This window comes from Monodelphis domestica, chromosome 3, assembly GCF_027887165.1.
Source record: "Monodelphis domestica isolate mMonDom1 chromosome 3, mMonDom1.pri, whole genome shotgun sequence".
Classification (NCBI taxonomy): domain Eukaryota; kingdom Metazoa; phylum Chordata; class Mammalia; order Didelphimorphia; family Didelphidae; genus Monodelphis; species Monodelphis domestica.
This window is the reverse complement of record NC_077229.1, coordinates 457,128,463-457,155,824: the sequence shown is the minus strand read 5'-3', so window position 1 is coordinate 457,155,824 and position 27,362 is coordinate 457,128,463. Positions and strand designations below refer to the sequence as shown.

At 34.7% G+C, this 27,362-nt stretch overlaps 1 protein-coding gene across 5 annotated transcripts in view; it reads right to left on the bottom strand.

Moving 5' to 3' along the window:
• The window catches only part of ATG10 (autophagy related 10), a 409,500-nt gene that overhangs the window by 41,691 nt on the left and 340,447 nt on the right, over positions 1 to 27,362 (bottom strand). The window contains exon 6 of one of the 5 annotated variants that reach the window (XM_056824607.1): positions 4,760 to 11,516. The exons of 3 other annotated variants lie outside the window; for them this stretch is intronic. In XM_056824607.1, coding sequence (XP_056680585.1) covers positions 11,466 to 11,516 — 51 coding nt within the window. In that variant the 3' untranslated portion in view covers positions 4,760 to 11,465. One more of the 5 variants, XM_056824608.1, reaches the window with a different exon arrangement.

Below are 27,362 nucleotides of genomic sequence, written 5' to 3'. Positions count from 1 at the left end.
TCTAGAAAGGCTTACTTAAAAACATAATACTCAGTTTTTCAGGAGAGCTACCTTAAAATAAAAGTGAAGCTTAAAAAAGGCATATGAAATAATAAGGTTTCATGAATAAATTATTTATTAATGTAGACATATATTTCCATGTATGTACAGACAAATCAGCCTATCTTAAGTATCAAAGCACCCGAGGAAGTCAAGAGCTAGCATGTGTTAGATATACCAAACCAGTATTACCACCTCTTCTATCATCCCCTTTGAGCCCCTCTGGAGACAACTCGGGACCCTGAACCCAAGAATCTTGGGAATAGCAGTCCCTTCCAGACAACTGACCCTGCTTCCAGCTTGGGCCCTGAAGCTATCATTGACAGGAGCAATCACTTTGGAGTGAAGGCCCCACCATTGCTGTCTGATTGCTACCTACCAGCCAACAAGTAAGTATAAGAGATAGTAGATCAAGGCTTCCAGCTTCCAGCCCTGCCCCTGAAACTATAGATCAGGAAACTGACCCATGTGGAAATGCTATCAAACAGCTACTTCTGCAGATATGATAGCCCCTACCTCCTCAGGAGTCATAGCTACTGAATTCTTAGAACATAAAAGTTTTCACACCAAAATCCTTGGCACTGCCAAATGATTTGGTCTCAGAGTATATGTTTTTTTTTTTTCTGAGTAAAAATCAGATTAAAGGAAATCCATTACAATCTGCTTTGCTACCACACCTAAGGACCTCTGACCTTTCCATCTGACTTGTAGCTGAAAACTCTCATTGAACATGAGCTCCTTCAGAGGAGGGAATGTCTTGATTACACATGCTTGCTCATTTTTTCCATTATTCATTGATATATTTATATCAAGGTCATAATGAGACTCAATTTATATATCTTTTCTTCTTTTTCTAAGACATTAGTGTGCATAGTAATAGTGTGCATAATAATTCACTTAACCCTGTTTGCCTCATTTTCCTCATTTATAAAATGAGCTAGAGAAGGAAATACCATTGAAACCCAAAATGTGGTCATGAACAGTTGGATATGAATGAAACAACTCAATAACAACAAATTATTAGTTAGAAGAACAAATTTATTAGTAATAATTTCAATTACTCATTAATTCCCTGACCTATATTCTTTGCAAAATGTGAAAAAATAAATGAACTGTGAGATAAGGAAACTCAAAAAAAAATCACCAAGTGCCTTTAAATTAATTTTTTAATTACATTTAAAAATTTTTTAAATTAATCCTCTTATTAGGACCTTAAAAGATACAACTATATAATTTAGGCACTGCATACACCACATATCATTAGTTCTATTCACTATATGCCACATATCATTAGTTCCATTCCATATTTTTTCAATGGGAAAATTCTACCCTCAATTACATGTGCTTATTTTCTTTGTTTTTTGTTTTCTTTGCATTCAGTTTTTACAAAAATCAATGTACTTAGATAATGAATGTAGATTCTGCTGAACTCTAGATACATTAAAATCAGAAGAAAGCTAAGATAGGTTTATTTTTTTTTTTAGTTTATTTAGTTTATTTTCCCATTCTCTACCAATACTTATGAGACATATATATGTACTTATGTCTACAGAAAAAAAGATAACACCTGCAGGAAACGAAATAGGCCCAGGTCTGGCTTATAACTCAATTTTGATATTAAGACAAAATGAGGTACTCCCCATCTGATAGTTTAACAAAAGGAGATCTGTTTAGCTATAGCAGGGAAAAGCCATTAAGAAATTAAGGAAAGGATAGTCAGCCAAGGTTATAGAGTTCATTTAGGTGAGGGCAACTTTCATGCCTATTTTGCCCATTATAGTTTACCAGTCAAGCTTCTTCAAAGTCCTAGAGTTTCTTGTGAATTTTTGTACTTGGGAAACCCATGCCAACTATCTGAGATTTAATACCTTTTCAGAAATTAGAGTTCCTAGCTAGCCTGATCTATATGTCATGAGATATCATTAATATTACTTCTACTATACCATCTTGGGCAAAGAGTCTGACTGCCATCAGAAAACTTTAGTTCCAATCCTGGAGCTGTAATTGGCTGTAAGACTTTGAGTATGAGGTGGAGTCAAGATGGTGGCGTAGAGGCATCACAGTTCAGACCTCTGAAAACCCTTCCTTACCAGTTACAAACTAAATGTTCCTAGGGTACTGAAAATCAAACCTAACAGGAAGACAGAGCCAAGGAATCCTCCTGCTAGACTTAATTTAAAATGTATGCCCCCCAAAAGCCGGAATTCGAGAACACTTGGGTTTAAGGGGAAGGGAGAAGGAAGGTCCCAACATCCCCCCCCCCCTACCCAGAGGGCTAAGTCTCCAGTGGCGGCTGGAACCTCTGGGCAGGAAAAGGTGCTGTTCTAGAGGGAATACCTTGCAGGCAAAACTGTGCCAGGTTCAGAGTGTCGAACACAGGTGGTAGGGAAGGAGTTAGAGAAGGAGCGCAGAGTGGGCACACTAGTTGCAGCAACGGAGACTCTCCATATTGCTCTCCCCTTCCAGGAGGTTTTGGCCTCCAGGCATATCCAGCCCAACCCAGCTGGACTTAATCCCATCAATAGTCTTCAGAGGGCAGGGAAGCTCAAGCTCCAACACCTCTCCCCCACAGACTGCTGGACTTTAATCCAATCAAAGCCTCTAGAGCACAGGAAAGCAAAAACTCCATACCCCTCCCCCACAGACTATACTGAGAGGCAAATCCAAGAGGGAAGACTGACAGAAAAGCCCCAACCCCTCCCCCCCCAAATAAGAGGAGCAAGAGCACAGACAACTGCAGGTAGTAAAGAAGGGGTAAATATGAGCAAAAAACAGAAACAGAAAAAAGAAACTACAATCAACAGCTTCTATACAGACAATGAACAAAGAGCAAATGGAACAGAGGAGGCGGGAACACCAAGTAATAAAACAGAAAACCCAGTAAATTGGACACAGGCATTCGAAGAACTCAAAATACAATTCAAAACACAATTAAGAGAGGCTGAAGACAATTGGGAAAAGAACTTAAAAACTAAGATAAGTCATTTGGAAACAGATTCACTTGAACTAAAATGAGAAAACAGTGTCTTGAAAGCCAAAATCAACCTGCTTGAAAATGAGGAAAAGAAGATGAAAGATGAGGCAAAGGATATGAAAGATGAAGTAAAGAGGATGAAAGATGACCTCCAAAGAAAATCAGACCAGAAGGAGAAGGACAACCAAAAAAGCCAGGGATGAAATTCAGTCTTTAAGAACCAGAAAACAACAACTAGAATCAAGTAACTTCACAAGGCAGCAGGACACTATAAAACAAAATCTAAAGAATAAAAAAATTGAGGAAAATATGAAGCAACTTACTCACAAAACAGATTTGGAAAATTGTTCAAGAGAGACAACTTATAATCATTGGTCTACCAGAAAACCATGACAAAAGGAAAAGCATGGACAGCATACTACAGGAAATTATCCAAGAAAACTGCCCTGATATTTGTGGAGAAGTGAGAAATTATAAGAAAATGCGTGCAAAGGACAGAAGCTAGAGATGGGTCAGCTGCCAGTCAAATGAGGATTTCTTTTGGAATGTGACTGGGAAACAGTTGGAGGCAAGAGCCAACTGCTGGCCTGGATTTGAAGGTCTTTGGGCTTTCTGGCTGACTGAAGGAAGAAGTTGGGATTATCTCTGGGACATGGGATAATCAAGTTGGAGGTAACCTGGCTGATTTGAAGGAAGAAGAAGGGCAATAGTCCCTATATCTCTCTCTGACTGGCTCTGTTTCATGCTAGTGACTGAATTGCCATTTCTCTCAATATCTTCCAACCTAACACTCATTGTAGATAATAGGGATATTCCACCTCTCTTACCTCCATCCTCCACCCTTGTCCTGTCTTCCCCAAATATACCCCTTGTTCGGCAAATAAGATTAAGAACTATTTCATTGAAACCTCACAGCTCACACTGAGTGACTTAAGGGAGACTGAAGAAGGTGGTAGGGGAGGCTGAAAGGCTTCTGAAGAGGGAAGTACAAAAGGGAGGAGGTTAGGCAAAAAGAAGATAACTATATGATCCATTAGTTATCTAATCAAATATACCCTCCAAATATTATCTATTACATATTCTAGAGCAAGACGGAAAAGTGGAGATTGAAAGAATCCACAGATCACCTCCTATACTTAATCACCAACTGACAACACCCAGGAATGTTGTAGCCAAATTCAAGAACTATCAGACCAAGGAAAAAATATTACAAACTGCTAAGAAGAAGTCATTCAGATACCATGGAATACCAAGAATAACACATGATCTGGCTGCATCTACACTGAAGGACCCAAATATGATATTCCGGAAAGCAAGGGAACTAGGTCTACAACCAAGAATCAACTTCCCAGCAAAATTGACTACATTCTTACAGGGGAAAGTATGACAATTTAACAATATAGAAGAATTCCAAGCATTTGTAAAGAAAATACCAGACCTGGACAGAAAATTTGATGCCCAAGTTCAGAATTCAAGAGAATCATCAAAAGGTAATTAAAAAAGAGGGAAAAAAGAAAAATAAAACAAATAAAAAAACACTTATTCTTAAGAGACACAATAAGTTAAAATGATATGTATCCCTATAAGAAAAGAGGTCAATGGTAACTCTTAAAATTTGTTATTATCACCTGGGCAGCTATAAGAAGTACACTTAGAGAGAACAGTGACAAACTGTAGAGGATAAAATGACAAGACATAAATATGTATATAAATATCTGTATGTATAAATATATATATATATATATATATACACACACATATATACAACTAGAGCTAAAAAAGGGGGTTAATACTAAAAGAAATGGGAAAAGAAACTGAAGGGGGTAAATTTATATGTCACAAAGAGGCACATGGTGGGAGGGAGGAGGACATCAATACACTGGAAGGGTAAAGAGGTTGGAGATAGGAAATACTCAAGTCATACATGCATTGAAATTGACCCAAAGAGGGAAGACCAATCCAATCCATTAGGGCAGAGAACTGATTTGCATCCTAAAGGGAAGTAGAAGGGTGGGGGAGGAAGTTGAAAAGGACTGTAAAGAAAATAAGGGGAGGAATAAGAAAGGAGGGGGATAGAAAGGGAAGTAAAATAAGGGTGAGAATTAGGGGAACTGATTAAAAAACAAAACATTGGTGTGGTAGGAAATAGTGAAAGAAGAAAAGATAGGACTAGGAGTAGAAATCAAAATGCTGGGAAATGCACAGCTGGTAATCATAACTCTGAATGTGAATGGAATGAATACAACCATAAAACTCAAGTGAATAACAGAGTGAATTAGAATCCAAAACCCTACCATATGCTATCTACAAGAAACATACGTGAGGAAGGTAGATACACACAGGGTCAAAGTAAGAGGATAGAGTCAAATCTACAGGGCATTAACTGATTAAAAAAAAGGCAGGAGTTGCAATCAAGATATCTGACAAATCCAAAGTAAAAATAGATCTGATTAAAAGGGATAGGGAAAGTAATTACATCCTGATAAAAGGCAGTATAGACAATGAGGAAATAATAATACTCAACATGTATGCACCAAATGGCATAGCATCGAAATTTCAAAAGGAGAAACTAGTGGAGCTCAAAGATGAAATAGATAGAGAAACTATACAGTGGGAGACCTGAACCTTCCTCTATCAGAACTAGATGAATCAAAACAAAAAATAAATAAGAAAGAGGTAAGAGAAGTAAATGAAATCTTAGAGAAATAAGAGTTAGTAGATATGTGGAGAAAAATAAATAGGGACAAAAAGGAATATACCTTCTTTTCAGCAGCACATGATACATTCACAAAGAATGACCATGTATTAGGACATAAAAACATTGCAAACAAGTACAAAAGGGCAGAAATAAAAAAATGCAACCTTCTCAGGTCACAATGCAATGAAGATAATAATTAGTAAGGGTACATGGAGAGGTAAATAAAAAATTAATTGGAAATTAAACAATACAATTCTTCAAAATCAATTAAAGAACAAATCATAGAAATAATAACTTCATTGAAGAAAATGACAATGATGAGACATCCTTTCAAAACATATGGGATGCAGCCAAAGCAGTACTCAGGGGGAAATTTATATCCTTGAGTTCATATATTAGCAAATTAAGAAGGGCAGAGGTCAATGAATTAGGCATGCAAATTAAAAAACTAGAAAGCAAACAAATTAAAAATCCCCAGATGAAGACTAAATTAGATATCCAAAAAAAATCAAAGGAGAAATTCATAAAATTGAAAGTCAAAGAATGTTTGCTTTCATAAATAAGACTAGAAGCTGGTACTTTGAAAAATCAAATAAAATAGACAAAGTACTAGTCAGTCTAATTAAAAAAAAGGAAAGAAAAAACCAAATTGACAGTATCCAAGATGAAAAAGGAGACCTCACCTCAAATGAAGAGGAAATTAAGGCAATCATTAAAAACTACTATGCCCAATTGTATGGCAACAAATATGGTAGTCTAGGTTATATGGATGAATATTTACAAAAATATAAATTGCCTAGACTAACAGAGGAAGAAATAAATTACCTAAACAACCCCATATCAGAAAAAAAAAATTGAACAAGCCATCAAAGAACTCCCTAAGAAAAAATCCCCAGCTCCACATGGAATTACAAATGAATAATATCAAACATTCAAAGAAAAACTAATCCCAATATTATTCAAATTATCTGACAGAATAAGCAATGAAGGAGTTCCACCAAATTCATTTTATGACACAAACATGGTACTGATCCCAAAGCCAGGCAGGTCAAAAACAGAGAAAGAAAACTATAGACCAATCTCCTTAATGAATATAAATGCAAAAATCTTAAATAGGATACTAGGAAAAAGACTCCAGCAAGTCATCACGAGGGTTATTCACTATGACCAGGTAGGATTCATAGCAGGAAGATGGTTCAATATTAGGAAAACTATCCACATAATTGACCATATTAACAAACAGACAAAAATCACATGATTATCTCAATAGATGTAGAAAAAGCCTTTGATAAAATACACCTATTCCTATTGAAAACACTAGAAAGTATAGGAATAGAAGGGCCTTTACTAAAAATAATAAACAGTATGTATCAAAAACCATCAACAAACATCATCTGCAATGGGGATAAACTAGAAGCCTTCCCAATAAGATCAGGAGTGAAACAAGGATGCTTATTATCAGCTCTATTATTTAACACTGTACTAGAAACACTAGCTGTAGCAATTAGAGAAGGAAAAAAAATTGAAGGCATTAAAATAGGCAATGAGGAGACAAAGCTATAACTCTTTGCGGATGATATGATGGTCTACTTAAAGAGTCCTAGAGAATCAACCAAAAAGCTAGTCGAAATAAACAACTTTAGCAAAGTTGCAGGAAACAAAATAAATCCACATAAATCATCAGCATTTCTATATAATTCCAACACATCTCAGCAGCAAGAAATAGAAAGAGAAATGCCATTTAAAATCACCCTAGACAACATAAAATACTTAGGAATCTATCTGCAGAGACAAACACAGGAACTATACGAACACAACTACAAAACACTCCACACAATTAAAATTAGATCTAAACAACTGGAAAAACATTGATTTCTCATGGGTAGGATGAGCTAACATGATAAAAATGACATTCCTACCAAATTAATTTACCTATTTAGTGCCATACCCACTGAACTATCAAAAAACTTTTTTACTTTATTAGAAAAAACCATAACAGTTTATTTGGAAGAACAAAAGATCAAGGATATCCAGGGAAATCATGAAAAAAAAATGCAAAGGAAGGAGGACTTGCAGTCCCAGATCTCTAACTATACAATAAAGTAGTGGTCATCAAAACAATTTGGTACTGGCTAAGAGATAGAGAGGAGGATCAGTGGAATAGACTGGGGGAAAGCGACCTCAGCAAGACAGTCTATGATAAGCCCAAAGATCCCAGTTTTTGGGAACAAAACCCACTTTTTGAAAAAAACTGCTGGGAAAATTGGAAGACAGTATGGGAGAGATTAGGTTTGGATCAACATCTCACACCCTACACCAAGATAAACTCAGATGGGTGAATGACCTGACTATAAAGAAGGAAACTATAAGCAAATTAGGCGAACACAGAATAGTATACATGTCAGATCTTTGGGAAAGGAAAGACTTTAAAACCAAGTGAAATCTAGAAAAAAACACAAAATGTAAAATCAATAATTTTGATGACATCAAATTAAAAGGGTTTTGTACAAACAAAATGAATGCATCCAAAATTAGAAGAGAAGCAACAAATTGGGAAACAATCTTCTTTACAAAAACCTGTGACAAAGGTCTAATTACTCAAATTTATAAAGAGCTAAACCAGTTGTACAAAAAATGAAGCAATTCTCGAATTGAAAAATAGGCATGGGACATGAATAGGCAATTTTCAGTTAAAGACATCAAAACTATTATTAAGCACATGAAAAAGTGTTCTAAATCTCTTATAATCAGAGAAATGCAAATCAAAACAACTCTGAGTTATCAACTCACATCTAGTAGATTGGCTAATGTGACAGCAAAGGAAAGTAATGAATGCTGGAGGGGGTGTGGCAAAGTTCATTGCTGATGGAGTTGTGAATTGATTCAACCATTCTGGAGGGCAATTTGGAACTATGCCCAAAGGGCTTTAAAACACTGTCTGCCCTTTGATCCAGCCATAGCACGGCTGGGTTTGTACCCCAAAGAGATAATAAGGAAAAAGACATGTACAAAAATATTCATAGCTGCACTCTTTGTGGTGGCAAAAAAATTGAAAAATGCAGGGATGCCCTTCAATTGGGAAATGGCTGAACAAATTGTGGTATATGTTGGTGATGAAATACTATTGTGCTCAAAGGAATAATAAAGTGGAGGAATTCCATGGGGACTGGAACAACCTCCAGGAATTGATGCAGAGTGAAAGGGGCAGAACCAGAAGAACATTGTACACAGAGACTGATAGATATACACTGTGGTACAACCGAATGTAATGGACTTCTCCATTAGTGGCAATGCAGTGACCCTGAACAACTTGGAGGAACCTACAAGAAAAACCACTATCCACATCCAGAGGAAACACTGTGTGAATAAAAACACCAAAGAAAAACAACTGCTTGAATACATGGGTCCAAGGGATATGGTTGGGGATGTAGACTCTAAATGAACATCCTAGAGCAAACAACAACATGGAAATAGGTTCTGATTAAGGACACAAGTAATATCCAATGAAATTGTACGTTGGCTGCGGGAAGGGTGGATGGAGGGGAGGGAGGGAAATAATGTGATTATTGTAAACAAGGAATAATGTCCTAAATTGACTAAATAAACTCATTCAAATGGGAAAAAAAGATCATATTTTCATCAGAGAATTTAAATCATTTGATTTAATCTGCAAGGTATTATAGGATGAAAAGTGAAAGGAATTTAGAGATCATTTAGTCTAACAATTTTTTTTACAACTGGGGAAATTGAGGTCCAGAGTGACTTGCTCAAGGTCACATAGGTAAGTAGAAGAGATGAGATTCAAACCAGGTTCTCTGACTTTTAATCTAACATACTGTCCACTACATTAGGATATAGTTTTCATTATGTGACTTATTTTGCATATTGTGATTATTTTATAATAAAATAGTTTTATATCAAATATGTGACTTTAACCGTGTCTTTTCTACTTTTGTATGATTTTTAGTAAGTATGGAAGCCTTATTTTTTAATTTGGAATTACAGCTTAATTTTGATCATGTAAATCAACAGAAAGCAAGATTTTATTTTTAAAATTTTGCCTTATAGCCAACTTTTCAAGGACATATTCACTAAAGTGCGACACACATGTATTAGGTTGTCTTTCAGCTTTATCTTTTACTAAGTAATTAGACTTACTCTGTCTTTTTCCTCTCTGATTTTTAGTGCAATCAGCCTTTATCATTCTTTGTGCTTCTGGAAAGCCCATTTCACATTTCACTCAAGACAACTTTCTAATTATGGAAAGATAACTTGTATCCTTTGCAAGAATTTCTTTACTAATTAGTGAATAGTCATAAATGCTTATTGAATAACATGCTAATCATTGTACAGAATACATAGCAGACATAAGTGAAGTGACAGGTTTGTTTGGTGCCACCCCCCCCCCCCCAACACCTTTTGTTTTTAGACTTCAACTATTCCTCAATAGGGGTGTATGGGGTTTTCAGGGAGGAGTAGTATTTCTGGTATGGAGGGCTTGTCGTGCCCTCCTAGGGCAGCTCTCCAGCCTCTGACCCCCACCTGACACCCAGCTCTCACTTGTGGCTCCCAGTAGCTGCTAGCATGCGGCAGCGGCCACACCCCGGGCAACGGCTTCGACAGGCTTGCCAAACCTTGTGAGGGTAGCCATCGGGTCATCGTAGACCCCTGGTGAACCAGGGCTTTGCTCACCCAGCATGTGAAGACTGTTTCGAAGGAACAGGCAGAAGAAACCAACAAGAAGGTTCAACAGCTGAGATGGCGATGCAGCAAGGCACTGTGGAGTGCTTAGGGAGTGTTGGAGCACAAAAGACAATACGGCCATCCAATGCAGCTGAGGAAGTCTCCAGGTGTAGCGATTTTTCATGCCACTGGACCCAGGCTTCCAACGCCGAGAGAGTGGGACTGTCTCTGTGCATTGATTTTTCCACTTTAATCTTCACACACAAGTGTCTTTGTGCACAAAAACGCACAAAGACAATCGTCATCTTCGGTTACTGAGAGACTACTACTATTCCTCAATATGTGCCTCCCCTGGGCCCTGAAGCATAGGTAAGCAAAATAAATATACCCGTATATGCCATTGTATGTAATATTCAACTTGTAATCTCTAACTTTTCAACCAAGGAAAATGTGCTTTATTATCTGGTTTCTAGGATCACGATTGGTCATTGCAATTAATCTGGGTTCGGCCAATATTTCTTCTGTTTACTGTTATTGGAGTCACTGTATATATTGGTCTTCTGATTCTATTTATTTTTCTTGGAATCAGTTCATATAAGACTCTATAAATTCCCCAAACTTTTCATTTCTTATGGTTCAAAAATATTCCAAAACATTCATATACCATCCCCTTTTTTCAACCCCCTCCCGTAGACAACAAGCAATTTCACTGGGTTTTACATGTCGTTGATCAAGACCTATTTCCATATTATTTGTATTTGCATTAGGGTGATCATTTAGTCTACATCCCCAATCATATCCCCACCAAACCATGTGATCGATCATGTGTTTTTCTTCTGCATTTCTACTCCCACAGTTCTTTCTCTGAATGTGGATAGTGTTCTTTCTCATAAGTTTCTCAGAATTGTCCCAGATCATTGCATTGCTGCTAGTAGATTAGTCCATTACATTCGATTGTACCACAGTGTGTTTGTCTCTGTGTACAATGTTCTCCTGGTTCTGCTCCTTTCACTCTGCATCACTTCCTGGACATCATTCCAGTTCACATGGAATTCATCCAGTTCATTATTTTTAGGAGCATTTTAAAATGTTTTTGATGGGGTGAAATTCTTCCTTTGAAAACTGTTCAAATTAAAAAAAAATTATTTATGGTGGATTAGCACTTGGGCTTATATATCTGCATCACCTCCCTATATATTTTCTGTTAGATTTTTATCAGATATTTGATGCTAAGAACTTTTCCCCCATGTGTCAGTTTTTTTTTCCATTTTATCTGCAATGTTTTAAAAATAGCTCCACATTCAAATTGTGTTTCTAAATCTGCATATTTTATTTTTAGTTATTCATTGCCTTTAGTGTGGTAAAATTACACCATTTTCACATTTTTGTTTTACTTATGATGAAACATAAAGGTGCCCTTGAATTCAAGATTTGTGAGTCTGAATTTTATGTAAAGTCAGCACTTCTCTCTAGAGGAACTGAAACAATTTTGGGTCAACAGCATGTATGAGTTGAGGGCAAGAAGAAAAAAAATTGTAATAAACAACTGTTCAGAGTTGGAGAATAAATTTAAAAAAATATGGTGGGTTGGGTTTGAATTAGAATGAGTTGGAACTCTCAGAATATTCAGACTATTTTGTAACCAAATACAATATTTTGTTTTTATTTTATTCACTGTCTATTTTTAGAATATTTTCAATGTTCATATTTTGGTGCCCAATGATTTAAACATACCATTTACCCTTAATATATGGAAAATAAGAATTCATCCTAAAGAAGTTCTTGACTATACTATTTTATTCAGCTAAGTCATTAACTTACCTTTATAAAATGATCCAGCCAACTGAAAGAGGCATAACATAAATCATTTTACAATGCCAATAATAACTTGGCATAACAATTCTCACAATTGTCAATTCTTCTAAATGGTCTATTTTATTGAATATGTCTAAAAGGTCTCCATTTGGAATACTCTTAAAGTAAAGAGAAAACAAATTCAAATCAAGAAATAAGTAAGTATTTCAATACATAACCTAATAAAAATATTTTGCCAAACATCACTGGTTCTGGGCAAAACTGTGAAGTAGCTGATGGGGAGTACCTTCTGAGAAATAATTTTGTAAACATAGTTTTATCAGTATGAAATGAGGGAAAGCCTACAGAGAGGAGAAAGAGTTCAAGCAGCAGATAAAGACTTCTAGAGAATCTGGAGAAGATAAAATAAAAGACGGTAAACATGGGTTAAGAGGGACATTTTTTATTTATCATGGAAGAAATCTGATCCAGGAGTATCCTGAAAAAATCAGTTTTGTTTTTTCATATTAATGAGAAAACACATAAGGAAGTAAGGGACTTAACAGGGGGTAAGGCTAAGACAGCAAGTCAACAAATGTAAAAGAATGATCTTTTATTACATAGGAAAATAACTGGAAAAAAATAGGAAATATCAGTTTTAAAGTTTGCCAGACTGGAGGAAACACTGGTGTGTTAATCTTCAGAATATAAACAGGAGAAAGCAAATATTTTCTCTTAAAAAAAAAGTCTCTCCCATCAATACTCCAAACTCATGATTTTGTAAAAAGATAGAACAGTTACCATGGCCAGAATGAGGGCAGTTCTCAGGATCCTATTTCATAGATATACTTTCCTGGGTTCATTCTAAACTATTACTTCCTTGTAAGAAGTCACTTGGAACTGCCTTGAGTATACAGAAATACTATTTACATGCAACAATGCCACAAGGTAAGAAATCTTCTAAAAGATGCAGAAATTTGCCAATTTTGTCACTTAGATGATAGAAAAAGCAATGAGAAAAAAATCATGAATCTAGACTTATTCACTTGTTAATAAAGAAATTTGGAAGAGAGTAATTTGCTCATCAATTGGAGAATTGACAACAAATTATGGCATGTGAATGTAATGAAATATTATTGAGGAATAAGAAATGATAAAAAGCATGGTTTCAGAGAAGCCTGAGAAGATTCATATAAACTGGTGCAGAGAGAAGTGGGTAGAACCAAGAGAACAGTCTATATAAAACAAAATTGAAAGATAAAGAATTCTGACTAGTATAATGATCAACCAAAATTCCAGAGAATCTATGATTAAGCATGCAACCTACCTTCTGACAAAGAAAAAATGGATTCAAGATATATGATGAGATACCCATTTTTGGATAGGGTCAATGTGGGTATTTGTTTTGCTATATCATGTATATTTGTTTCAAGGGTTTTGTTTCTTTTCCTTCTTTTTTTTCTAATGGTGGGAAGAAGTAGGAGGGAGAAGAGAATTAAGTATAGGGTAATCTCTCCTTACCTTACTAACCCCAACCCTGAAAAGAGAGAGAAAATGAAGGCTAACAGGAATCATAGACAAGTAGGACAACTTTTAAAGCTATACACTGAATTTATTACCCGTTTGGAAAGGAAAACAAGCTTTGCATAATAAAGATTCATGGTTTCATACATAAGCATTTTTTTCTGTTCCACAAGATATCTGAGGCTCATTTTATTTGGTATTTGTTCAATTCAAAATTTTAAAAACTATTAAAAAAAGTGACTGTCATCTTAGATTTTTTGATAAAAAGGGGAGGGAAAACTAGAACTACATATACCCTAGCTTACAGAATGGCAGAATCTGAAAAATTAAATTAAAAAAATTAGTTTGATACCATTGTCAGGAACTCCTAAAAGGAAAAAGACTCAAAAAAGCAGAATATCCTGAAAAATTAAATTTCAACTTTCACAAATAATCCCAATGAAGAAGAAAATGGAAGTCTTCCAAAGAAATAAATATGCCTATGTAGAGAGATTTTTGATAACTTTAGCTTTGAAAAGGAAATGTACCAAAGACATATAGCAGGCTTATAATCAAGGATGAATAAAAAAGAATAGAATGATTTCAGGAAGCCTGAAAAAAAAAAGGCAGGAAGTGGCTTGAAGATGCTAAAGACAAAAATATCTCTTTAAAAACATTACATTTGGAACCTTAAGTTGGAGAGGGAGAGAAACACTGCTTTGGGAAGATGGTTTAAATTTATAATAATAAAAACTGATGGTTATATAGTATATTGGGATTTTCAAAGTTGTTTTTGCCTGTCACCTCATTTCATCCTCACAATAGCACTGTGGAGTGGGTACTACGGATATTTCTATCCCTATGAGGAAACTGAGACCTAGAAAGCTTAAATGCCTTATTCATATATATGTCTATCTCTAGTTTTCACTTCTATTTTTATTAAAAAATCCAAGATGACAGTCTTGTTTTTAATAGTTTTAAAATTTTTTAATTGAACACCAAATAAAATGAGTCTACCAAAATACCTTGTGGAACGAAAAGAATTGCTTGCATATGAAACTGTGAATCTCTATGCAGAGCTTGCTTTCCTTTCTAAAAAATATAATGAATTCAACATGTATCAACATGTTCTACACCTAGGAAATGTCAGAGGACAACTTTGAATCCAGCTGTCTTCCCAATTCTATGTCTGAGGCTCTTTCCATTATGTTATTGTGCATCTCAAAAGATTGAGAGAAAGCACAGCCATAAACTTTGCTTGTACTTTTTGTTCTTAGCACTAAAGTGAACAATCTTTAAAATGGAAAGATGAGAAGAAACTTAATTAAGAGGAATTGATCTGGGACTCAAGATATGAAAAATATAATGAAAGAACCTAGTCACTTAAAAATGAGTTGAAGTCTGTATCCCCTATAAAGGATACCATAGAGTGCCAAAATAATTTGTAGCTATGATGAAAGAATTACTCTTTGTAAGCTCTGAGAAACCTCTGAGAAAGGAGAGGTGGCATAAGATTGGAAACAGGAAAACTCAAATACTGAGTTATTCAAATCATCCCCATCAGAGGCAAGGGCTGGCCTGGGAGAAGGCAGGGGAAGAAAAGACAGTCAGCTGAGCTCTTTGCAGGTATCCTTCCCATTCTGAGAAACCAAAAATCAAAATAGTGGAAATGATCACAAGATCAGGAGAATGGTAAAGTAGTTATTTTCTGCAAACTTTTCTAACCTGAAAATATCAGAAAAAAGAATTATGCTCTACATACAAAGTAACTAAAATTAAATACATAAGAAAAGAAACACCACAGAAGGTAAAAAAAAACCTATGGAATAACAATGGAGAACTTAACTATCTCCTCATCACCATCACCATCACTACCATCATCATTATGTTGGAGAGGGGCTGGACTTGCGCTATGACTTCAGTGGTATAGAGAATTCCGAGATGAGGAAATTTCTTCTATTATAGTGTATAGTAGGTTGGCACTTTTTTTGTAACTTGTAGTCCTAGAAGTACTTAGGTTGGCTTTCTATCACTTATGCCTTACTGGCTTTTTAGCAATAATAATATTAATAATAGCTTAACATTTACATAACACTTCAAGGTGATCTGTAAGAAGAGGCTCTTGTCTGTTTTTTTTCCCATAAAGCAATGATTCAATGAAATTTCCTATCACCCACAAGAGGTAAATATGTGTTGTGTGTCCAAAATATTCATCAGTTCACACCTCCACCAACTGTGTATCACTGTTCCAATTTTCCCATAATCTCTCTAGCATTTATCATTTTCCTTTTTGGCATATTTAGTTAGTCTGATAGGTGTGAGGTGGTATCTCAGAGTTGTTTTTAATTTGCAATTCTCTAATTTTTTTTCAATTTTAACAATAAAGGTTGATTTGAGTAACTCAGTATTTTCTTGATTTGTAATAAATCAGAGAAGAGAAAGGAACGCAAAGGAGCTCAAAGTGCAGCTCTCATATGAAATAATATATCATGACAAGTTCAGATTAATCATCAACAAAAAAGGTAAACTTTCAATAAAACAGAGGTATTTGAGGCATTTCTGCCCAAAGTCCCCAGAAGTAAACAAGTTATTCAAACATTCCAAACAATAGAAAGAAAAGAAAGATAACTATGCCATAATTATAGAATGACTAAGTAATGAAACAATTCTTTCATGTTTTTAAGCTATATGCTTTTTTTTTCTCAAAAAGAAACTGCATAAGATTCTCTCATAAAGGCCTCATTTCTAGGACTGATAGAGAACTGATTCAAATTTATAAGAACGCTTCTCCAACTGATAAATGGTCAAAGAATCAACAGAATGAACATGCAAAGGAAGAAATTCAAAATATTAAAGGCGTTATGAAAAATTTGAAATTATGAAAAAAATTATGAAAAAATTATCTTAATCATCAATAATTAGAGAAATATAAATTAATACAATTTTGAGATTCTTCCTTACAACCATCATCAGATGGGCAAAGTTAACAAAAATGGGACAATGACTAATGCTAGAAGGGCTGTGGGAAAATAGGTACATTAATATGCTTTTGGTGGAGCTGTGAATTGGTTTCATTATTCTGGAAAGCAATTTATAACAATGTTTATAACTATATTCACAAATCTGCTAAACTGTGCACTCCCTTTGGCCCACTGATATCACTATTGGGTCTATTCACATATGTGAAAATATTTATAGCAGCTCTTTTTTTTTTCTGACTAACCATAAAACTACACTAAATGGGTATTCATCAATTGGGAAGTGGATGAGCAAGCTATTCTATATGAATGTGATGGAATGCTGTTGCTCTGTAAAAAAAAAAAAAAGAAGAGCATAGTTTTCAGAGAAACCTGGGAAGACCTATATGAATTGATACAGAGTGAAGTAGGTAGAGCCAGGAGACCATGTGTACAAAAATAATAATATGATAAAAACATCTGAAGGAATTAAGAACTCTGATTAGTGCAATGACTAATTAAAATTCTATAAGAATCATGATAAAACACACTACCTGTCTCCTGACAAAGAGGTGATGGACTTAAGAGTGCAAACTGAGATATAAACATAAATGTGTATATTGGGATACATATATGCAAATTTAGATAACCATCTTATCCTATCTATCTATCTATCTATCTATCTATCTATCTATCTATCTATCTATCTATCTATCTGGCTGTCATGATCAGTACAGGAATTTGCTTTGCTTGGTTATATATCTATTGCAAAGGCTTTATTTTTCTTTTTTTAATGGGGGAATGGGTAAAGCGAGACAGAAAGAAAAGAAGGCAGATTTTCATTGATTGAAAAAAGCATTTAATTTTTAAAAAGTAATTGAGTTTTGGAGTAAAATAATAATAGAGATCATTAAAGTACAAAAGCAGAACCAAAAGGGGCTAAAGATTTAAGAGAAACTTGAAGATTTAAAAAAAGAAGAAAGAGAAAGAGCAAAATTATACCATAGGGACTAAATCTCATGATCCCTAATAGAGAGGATCAATAGGACCTGAGTCCATGGATGGGAATACAGAATTCTAAATAGACCAGAAAGCAAAATATAAGGGGGACAATATACAATTATGTCCACAAAAATACCACTAAAAGACAGCCACACTCCAACTCATAATAATAACCATTATTGATCCCAGAGGACAGATAATGAAGTATACTTCCCTCCTCTTAAAAGGGAATGGAAAACTATGGACATGTGATTTTACAATGTTGTTGGACATGGTTATTTGTTGTGTAAGAGTTACAATTAGTTTCTCTCTGCTAGAAGTATTATATTTTATAAGGTTAATTAAAGATTAAAATATAAAGAAAATACAAAATAAGAAAGCACATGTCTAGGTGGGCCGAGAGGCCCAATTCAACCTCACCTACATCATGAAAAGAGCCATCTGCTCCAAAGCGGAAGTAGGAAAGGGCCCCAGTAGCTTTTACAGACACAGGTTAAATAGAAATTTTAACCTTGCTCTCAGTGAGATTAGAGGGCATTCTGGGAGCTAGCAAGGACTCCTGGGGATTGGAGTCTCTTCAAGTCTCCATTTTTACAGTTGATCAGTTTTAACAATTATTCCTGACTACAAAAAAGAATTCAATGGCAGCAATGGTGGGAAAGGGTTATTGAAAAATGACTATGGTATTTTAAAAAAGGCATCAATAAAATTTTTTAAATGTACAAGGCCAAGTGCAGTTTTTGAGGTGCTCTCTAGAAACACCTCTTCAGTTGACATGGACCTATTAATGACCACTCTTTCAGTCATTTAACAAGTGGTAAATCTGCCTTTCTTTATTTTTATCTAGCCCATATTTCTTCATTCCATCCATAAGAATAGCACAATAAATTTTTCCAAATATGAAAAAAAAAGGAAATAAGGCATTTCTGGTGTAGTCTGCTCTTTATAAGTGATATGGCTTATAGCTATCACTGCTGTCATTTCTAATTATCTGTCCCTCTAGCAATGATGTGTTTTAGAATTTTGCCAGAGTGTAGAAGTCAAGTTCAGAGACCTATCATCTGCACCTCTATTCGTTTTTATTTTAAATAAAAATTGGTACAATATTTGCTCTTTACCAGTATTGCCACACTTCTTCCCCTTTCTACCAGTTTTCAGACATCACTCAGCAATTCATGCCACAGTGAAGGAGATATTTGTTAATAGTGCAAGGGCATTCTTTTAGGTTGGGGACGGGGTATTATTTTTGTCTTTATTTTTATTTACCCTGAGGTTGGATTCTTATCTTTTAGGGGGGGTTAACTTTAAAAGCCAGTTCTCGAGTTCAGAAATTTGCATCAGGAGCAGGGGGTGGCCTTTTCTAAATCATAAAGCATGTTTTCAAATTTGACTTGTGTTTGTGCAATTCTGTAAATACTTTGGGGTTTTTCTTTTTTGAACATAGACAAAAATCTATTTTGTGGGTTTTTTTCCCCAAACATTGCAAAAGAATCTTTTTATTTACTTGCAAATAAATTTCTTTGATAAGGAAAAAAATTACATCTCAGCAATTCCATCTGCTGGGTTTATAAGACCCAAGGACTTATAAACTCACTGAAGCAATTGAGATGTTTTCTGACTGTCCATTTTAGGTACTATAACTACATTGTCTCACTTGAAGTTCCATTTCCTACTGACCATTTTTGTTTGCCTTCCCAGTTAAAAGAAGAACTCTTTGGAAAAGATAACAATTTAAAAAGATGAACAACCTTGTCTTTTCACTCCTGTGAAATATCCTTCCTTTGAAGGGAAAACTTATGTAAAAAAAGAGAATGAGTCCTGTCTTTTCACTCTTGTCTCATACACTTGGTACTAGAAACTGTCTCCCTTTCAGATCTTCCTCTTCCCCCCATCACAGCTGAAGAGTAATTTTTTATTAGCCTGGCTTGGATCCAACCGCTTCTCCTGGGAACATTCCAATGGAATGTTACTTATTGATTGACAGATGATGTCCTTTGCATGCAGTGTAGATTCTCTCTTTTACAAATGGTGCTTTTTCTTCCTTTGTGATACTTAAATGCTTTTTTCCTGCCACTTTCATGAATTTTCTTATAAATAAATATCTATATGTGTGTATGTATATTTATATATTTACCACTCCCTTTATCTAGTCTCTTTTGAATAATGTATATCCCTTCTAGAGCCATATTCAAGTCATGAGTCATTCAAGTCCCACTAAGTTCCATGTCAAATTGGCCCTGTGTATTAATCTATGGCATATGCATGTCTATAGAGGTGTCTGGGACTACATTCTTCTAGCCCTTTCCCTGGGCTTGTTTCCCCAATTATTTCAGGGGAAAAGGATATGGTTTAATCTTCATTTGGGAACTGTGTGCTTTTATTACTTTACTATTTCTGTTCTGATTAAATGTTTTGCTATATCAATTTTGGTCTTTGTGTGTGTCTGATAAGATGACAAGCAACTAAATACTTAGATTAAGGTTTCCTTCAGAAGTTTCCATTTTTTGATGCATAATAAAATAAGCAGAACCAGGAGAATATTATACACAGTAACTGAAATATTGTGGAACGATCAAATGTATTTACTCTGCTATTAAAAGCAATGCAATAATCCAGGATAATGTTGAGGGATTTATGAGAAAAAATGCTATCCACATCTGGATAAAAAAAAACTGTGGGAGTAAAAATTCAGAAGAAAACAGAAATCACTTATTTATAAGGGTATATGATTTGGAGTTTTGGTTTTAAAAGATTATTCTATTACAACAATGAATAATATGGAAATAGAATTTGAGTGATAATATATGTATAATCCAGGGGGAAGAGGGAAGGGAAACAACAAGAATAACTATGGGGAAAAAAATTTTTTTAAAAAGAAGGCTTAAAAAACAAAAGAAGTTTTCAGTTTCCTAAATGGAAGCAAGAGTAAGTCAGAGCTGCAAATTACCACTGAAAATCCCCTTGCTTTGAACCTAGTTCCATGGAGGGTCCATAGATGTTTGGATCATAGGCAATATTTGTGTATTTGTCTTCCAGAAGTAAAAAAACAACTCCAAGAAATCCTAATAAAGTCATTTTTCAAGGATGCATAGTTAATGGCATTTAAATAGCATTGTTACAAACAGTAGATTATCAAATGGCCTCAGGTGGGTTTCTACTGAAAAAAGAATAGAAATAACACATTCTAGTTATGATTTTTTATATGTTCCTATTCTAAAAGGAAAAATACTAGAAAGTCTTGTTTGAATAAAAAATCTACGTTAGTATAATGGGAAATTTTAAATTCTGAAAGAAATAAATTCTAATCCAGGAAAACATTAATTAAGGCCTGTTTGACTATTTTGTTTAACTTGAGAATTTCTCATCTTGTTTTCCTTTAATAAGAACACAAACCCTCCTTTACTCCCTCTACTCAAAAGTTGTTTACTAGTCCTCTAAAAGAGAACAGTTAGCAATAAAGAACCTTTTTGGCTTAGACAACACGACTGTTGGGGCTGGATTGTTTATTTTTTATTGAAACATTTGAAAGAAAAACTAGAAAAGAATTTGCTACATAGCACATTGATATGAGAGCTGAATGTGCACATTTAACTGGAAAGATGCTTTGTAGTACACATTATGCATCTTACAGGAAGCTAAAAGTAAATTATTGTAGTATACATTAAGTAATGTTTTTACCATCAAGAATGGGATTTAAGAATTCAGAAAAGACAATAGGAAGATCAAAATACACATCACTAGGGTTAAATGAAGTATTGACTGATTAGGATAGGTCTCAAAATCCCAAGGAACCATCTATCATAGTATTGTACCCTTCTTGGAACTTCATTCAGCTGAAACACAACAGCTGTCTGTCCCTAGGAACAGAATGAATCAAAATTAAAGTAATAGTCCTCTAGACTGGATCCAAGTTATAAAAATCGTCTTTTTGATGATCTAGCTAAATGTTAAGAACAAAACAAAAATATATAAGATTCATATGCTTATTTCAGACTTCTATTATTTGTATAAAGTAAAAATCTCACTTTGCTATTTCACCTTCTGCTTGGTCAGTCATAATACCAATGGAGAAGAAGGTAAAGATTTCAGTGCAAGTTCTTCATTCATATTCCAATTACATTGTTCAAATGCTTAGGATCCATGTTTCTATAAAAATCCAAAAGCAGTTCAAGAAGTATTAAAATTAATTGAACTAAAATTAAATTATTAAATCAAAATACAGATGAAATGCTACATTTGATGACATTTCATTCCCCACCTTATCCCCTCCATTCAGGTACTCATTTTAGAAACTGTGTATATACAGGGAATTATGTGAACATCTGGGTTACCCATTACCACCCTTGGCAACCTTCATTTATCTTCACAATTCTCATCCCAGTTTACTAAGGAAAAGTGACTGAAACCAAGCAAATAGTTCCACTTATGGACTTTTTGAGCTATATAATTTATGAATTTTTACTTTTCCTTCAGCATTTTTCCTACATCATATTCATTTGCCATTTTCACAATTGCCTCTCCTTGAATTCTTATCTGAAAACCCCCTCATAATTATTTATTTGGAAAAGGTACAGAACTACAAGTACCATATTAGATTTGTAATAGCAAATTTGTAGTCCTTATAAGGTACATGAGTTTAGACTTCAAAAGGACCTTTGAGGTCATTTAGTCAAGGCTTCAGTTTTACAGAAGAGGAAACTGAAATCTAGAGGTTAGGCTGACATGGGTGGCAGGACCAGGATTTGAGCTAGGCCCTCTAAATAGGTGAGTGATCTTTCCATCAGATAAACATTTACACTAAACTAGTTTAGTCTATATTTATAAACCTGCTGAGTTTGTTAAGCCAAACAATATTTTGGCCTGGCAAAGCTGCAAAGTCTTTGTGCAAATTCTATATTTCAAACTATATATATTTTCTCAAAAGCTAGTTAGGCATTTTAAAAAGATTGGGGAGTTAGGGGTGGGGCAATCATGCCCTATGGATTTATAAAGAGTCACAGATATTTTCACACGAACTAGTGACATCATACTTCAACAGAACTTGGTTAAGAGTCATACAAAATCCAGTTTTATCAGGCTGTAAATTAGTGTGCAACCAGAGCTCCTCCTCATCAATTGTGTTCCCTTTCAAATATCACTTTACAAATCAGAATGTTTGATGAAAAAAAAAGGAAGATTTAAAAAATCATCAGTTTTGGAATAGTTGAAATTATTTATTTTAGGAGCTCAAGACAATGAGTAAAATTGTGCTTTTTTGTAACTCATAATGATTAAATATATAACCCAGTGTACATACCAGAACTACACTTTAACCAAATACAAGCACAATGCTTACTCATATAAATTAGAACTGACTATTGTGACAGAGGCCTCTGTCACACTATGGCTTTGTGTTTGTTCACAACTGAAACAGTATTAGAGAAAAGAATCAATCAATAAATTAATCAACAAACATTAATTAAATCCCTTCTTTATATCAGATACTGTGCTACATTCTGGGGATACAAACACAATGTGAAAATCTCTTCAATCAATAAGTTCACATTCTACCAGAGAGATAACGATATATACAAAATACATATGAGACAATTTTGTAAAAGGAATGGGAAGCTAGGGACTCAGGAGAGGCTCCACAGACCAGATTGTGCTTCAGTTGACTCCTAAAGGAAGTAAAGTACTCCAATAGGTGGAGGTGAGAAGAGAGTTCATTCCACAAAAGGGTGACAAGCTTTGCAAAGGCATGGGGACAGTAGATGTGAGGAACATCAGAAAAGGCCAGTGCACTGGATTCTGTAGTACAAGGAGTATGACATATAAGAAGGTTGCAAAAAGTTGGTTGGGATCCATTTGTGAAGGATTTTAAATTCTGAATTAGTCTGTATCTGATCTTTGAAGTAACAGAGAGTGAGCAGAGTTAACTGAATTAAGGGCTCCAAGGTAAAGGAATGTCATGGACACTATCTGAGGATGGATTAGAGAAGACAGACTTGGGGCAAGAAGATCAGTTAGGAGGCTGTTATAATAGTCTAGGCAATGATGGTTTGAACTAGGAGAAGGAGACAAACATAAAGAGTAATTCTGGAGACAGAATGGACAAACTAGTTAGATAAGGAGAATGAGGGAACCTGAGGCACCCAAGATGAGCTTGTGAATTTGGGTGATTTGAAGAATGATGTTGCCCTTAACAGAAATAAAGAAGTTCAAAATAAGGTTGGGAAAAATATTGAATTCTGTTTTGCATATGTTGAATTTGAAATGTTTACAGGACATTCAGTATTCTACGTGTAGTTCTGCAAGTGGTAATGTACAAATAACCTGAACCTGAACCCTGGGACTTCTTTGCAAAATTTCCAAATAGTGGCTGTACCTTGTACCATTGCTAGGCTCTATGAGAGAAGTAGCTCCATGTTTGACCACTGATTGACCTATTTGCACACTGAAAAATTCTTATGTGCCCAATAACTGGGATATATAAAAAAGACATATCTGATCATAATTATTTTAGCAAACTTCATCTAGGCCAGATAATAAGGTTCTCCTAATCTTGATGCCCTTGTGGTTGAGGGAGAACTCAATATAAAAATATACAAGATATACTTTAATAAGTTCTTATTTTATGTTACCACTTTTTAAAATGTAATAAATACCCTGAATGAAAAGCTAGAATTGGTAATGGTAATTCCTTGAGAAATGGGAATTTAAAATGTAACAGTTGGTAGACAATTATGAAAATAAAATGTGCTGAGTAATGAGACTGTTAATATATAGTTTAATGAAGGTTTTAATGATGCTATGTTTAAAGTGGCTTAAGAAGGATTTTAATCTATTCTATCTCCTCTTTGTAAAAAATTTCCTTTAATATGAGTGAAATGATATATATGAAGTATCTGGAACTATTCAGTGGAAAAACCTTGTAAGTTAATGAGCAAAATAGATGAACAAGCAATTTTAAAGAAAGAAATGCTATCAACAAACATATGGATGGTCCAAATTATTAATAGAAGAAAGGTGAATTTTAAAAAAAACTATGGAGTTTTGCCTCATTCCCACCAAATTAGCAAATACAACAATAGATAAATATAAGTGCTGGAGAGGCCATGGGATTATTTATGAATTCTATTTCTTCTTCTGTTAATCTAGGCAATTTATAGTTTTGTAATTATTCATCCACCGAGATTGCCATATTTGTTGCCATATAATTGGGCATAATAGTTTTTAATAATTGCCTTTATTTCCTCTTCATTGGTGGTGAGGTCTCCCTTTTCATCTATGATACCATTAATTTGGTTTTTTTCTTTCCTTTTTTTATTAGGTTGACCAGCATTCTGTCTATTTTGTTTGTTTTTTCAAAATACCAGCTTCTAGCCTTATTCATTAGTTCAATTGTTCTTTCACTTTCGATTTTATTAATTTCTCCCTTAATTTTTAGGATCTCTAATTTAGTTTTCATCTGGGGATTTTTGATTTGTTTGCTTTCAAGTTTTTTGATTTGCATGTCCAATTCATTGACCTCTGCCCTTCTTAATTTGTTAATATATAAACTCAAGGATATAACCCCCCCCCCCCAACCGAGTACTGCTTTGGCTGCATCCCATAGATTTTGAAAGGATGTCTCATCATTGTCATTTTCTTCAATGAAATTATTGTTTCTATGATATGTTCTCTAACTAACCAATTTTGGAAAATCATATTATTTAATTTCCAATTAATTTTTGATTTACCTCTCCATGTACCTTTACTTATTATTATTTTTATTGCATTATTATCTGAAAAGGTTGTATTTATTATTTCTGCTTTTCTGCATCTGTTTGGCATGTTTTTATGCCATAGTATATGGTCAATCTTTGTGAATGTACCATGTACTGCTGAAAAGAAGGTATATTTCTTTTTGTCCCTATTTATTTTTCTCAATACATCTATTAACTCTAATTTTTCTAAGATTTGGTCACATCTCTTACCTCTTTCTTATTTATTTTTTTATTTGATTCATCTAGTTCTGATAGAGGAAGGTTCAGGTCTCCCACTAGTATAGTTTTACCATCTATTTCCTCCTTAAACTCCACTAGTTTTTCCTTTAGAAATTTGGATGCTATATCATTTGGTGCATACATGTTGATTATTGATATTTCATCATTGTCTATACTGCCTTTTATCAGGATGTTGTTACCTTCCCTATCCCTTTTGATCAGATCTAGTTTTACTTTGGCTTTGTCAGATATCATGATTGCAACTTATGCCTTCTTTCTCTCAGTTGAGGCCCAATAGGTTTTGCTACAACCTTTAATTCTAACCCTATGAGAGTCTCCCTGCCTCAAGTGTATTTCTTGCAGACAACATATGGTAGCATTTTGGATTCTAATCCACTCTCCTATTTGTTCTCGTTTTATGGGTGAGTTCATCCCATTCACATTCAAAGTTATGTAAAAATGGAGATTTGAACCCTGGACTTCAATCCCCAGAAGTCCTTGCTCTAGTTCCTGAGATGCTTTGTAACCTCACCTGAGTTCCCAGCTGGGCCGAGAACAAATGACTATTTAAAGGGTCTCTGCCTACAGCTAGCGCTCTTCCTACGCGGCTCTCTACTTAGCAGGCAAGATGTGAGTGGTTGTGAATGGGCTCTCTGGGCCTAGACACATGCTTTCTTACTTGTATTTTCTTAAATTCTTAATCTTTAATAAACCTCATAAAAATATAATACTTCTAACAGAAAGAAACTAATTTTTACCCGCCACAGTTTGGCAATTTTAATCTTAACAGTTATGCTTGCCACTTGTGTAGTCCCCAGTATTTGGATATCCTCTCCTAGTTCTGTCCTTTCTTCTTTTGCTATATCCTTTTAAAATAGTGGTTTGCTTTTAATAAGTTCCCCTAATCCCCGCCCTTCATAAGCTTCCCTTTCTGCCCCCTCCCTTTTTGTTTCCTTCTTATTTTGGGAGGGTCTGTTAAGTTTGGAGAGGCTATGGGAAGAGATATACACTAATACACTACTGATAGATCTGAAAATTAACCCAACTGTTCCAGAAAACAATTTTAAACTATAATCTTTGACCCAATTATCTCATTATTGGGCATATATTCTGTCAGAGACAAAGAGAAATGCCCCATGTATTTTTATTCATGTGTGTGTTATGTATATATATATATAAATAAAATAGACTTGAATCCAGGACTTCAATCCCCAGAAGTCCTTGCTCCACTTCCCCAGAATGCTTTGTAATATCACTGAATTCTCACCTGAGAGCGAGATGAGGTATTTAACCTGGTTGTGAATAGGCTCTTGGTCTTTCCTGTTTCCGCTTGCAAGCTGACATGACTCTTTTCTTAATGTAGGTGAGGTTGTCTAGGCCCCTGGGCCTAGACACGTGCTTTCTTATCCTGTATTTTCTTTAATCCTTAATCTTCAATAAACCTCTAAAAATATAATACTCCTTGCAGAGAGAAACTAATTTCTTACTGCCTCAGTTCCCTAAATTTTAATCTTTACAATATACACATATGTATATACATAGATACATGTGAATATCTATGTATATGTTTGTATGCATGCATGTATATTTTGAGGATATGTATAAAAAATCAGAAACAAAGTAGGTGCCCATCAATTGGGAATTGGCTGAACACACTGTGGTATGTGAATGTAATTCAATAATATTCTAACAACAAATATGAATAATGAAAAGAAACTTGGGAAGACTTGTAGAAATGAATGCAT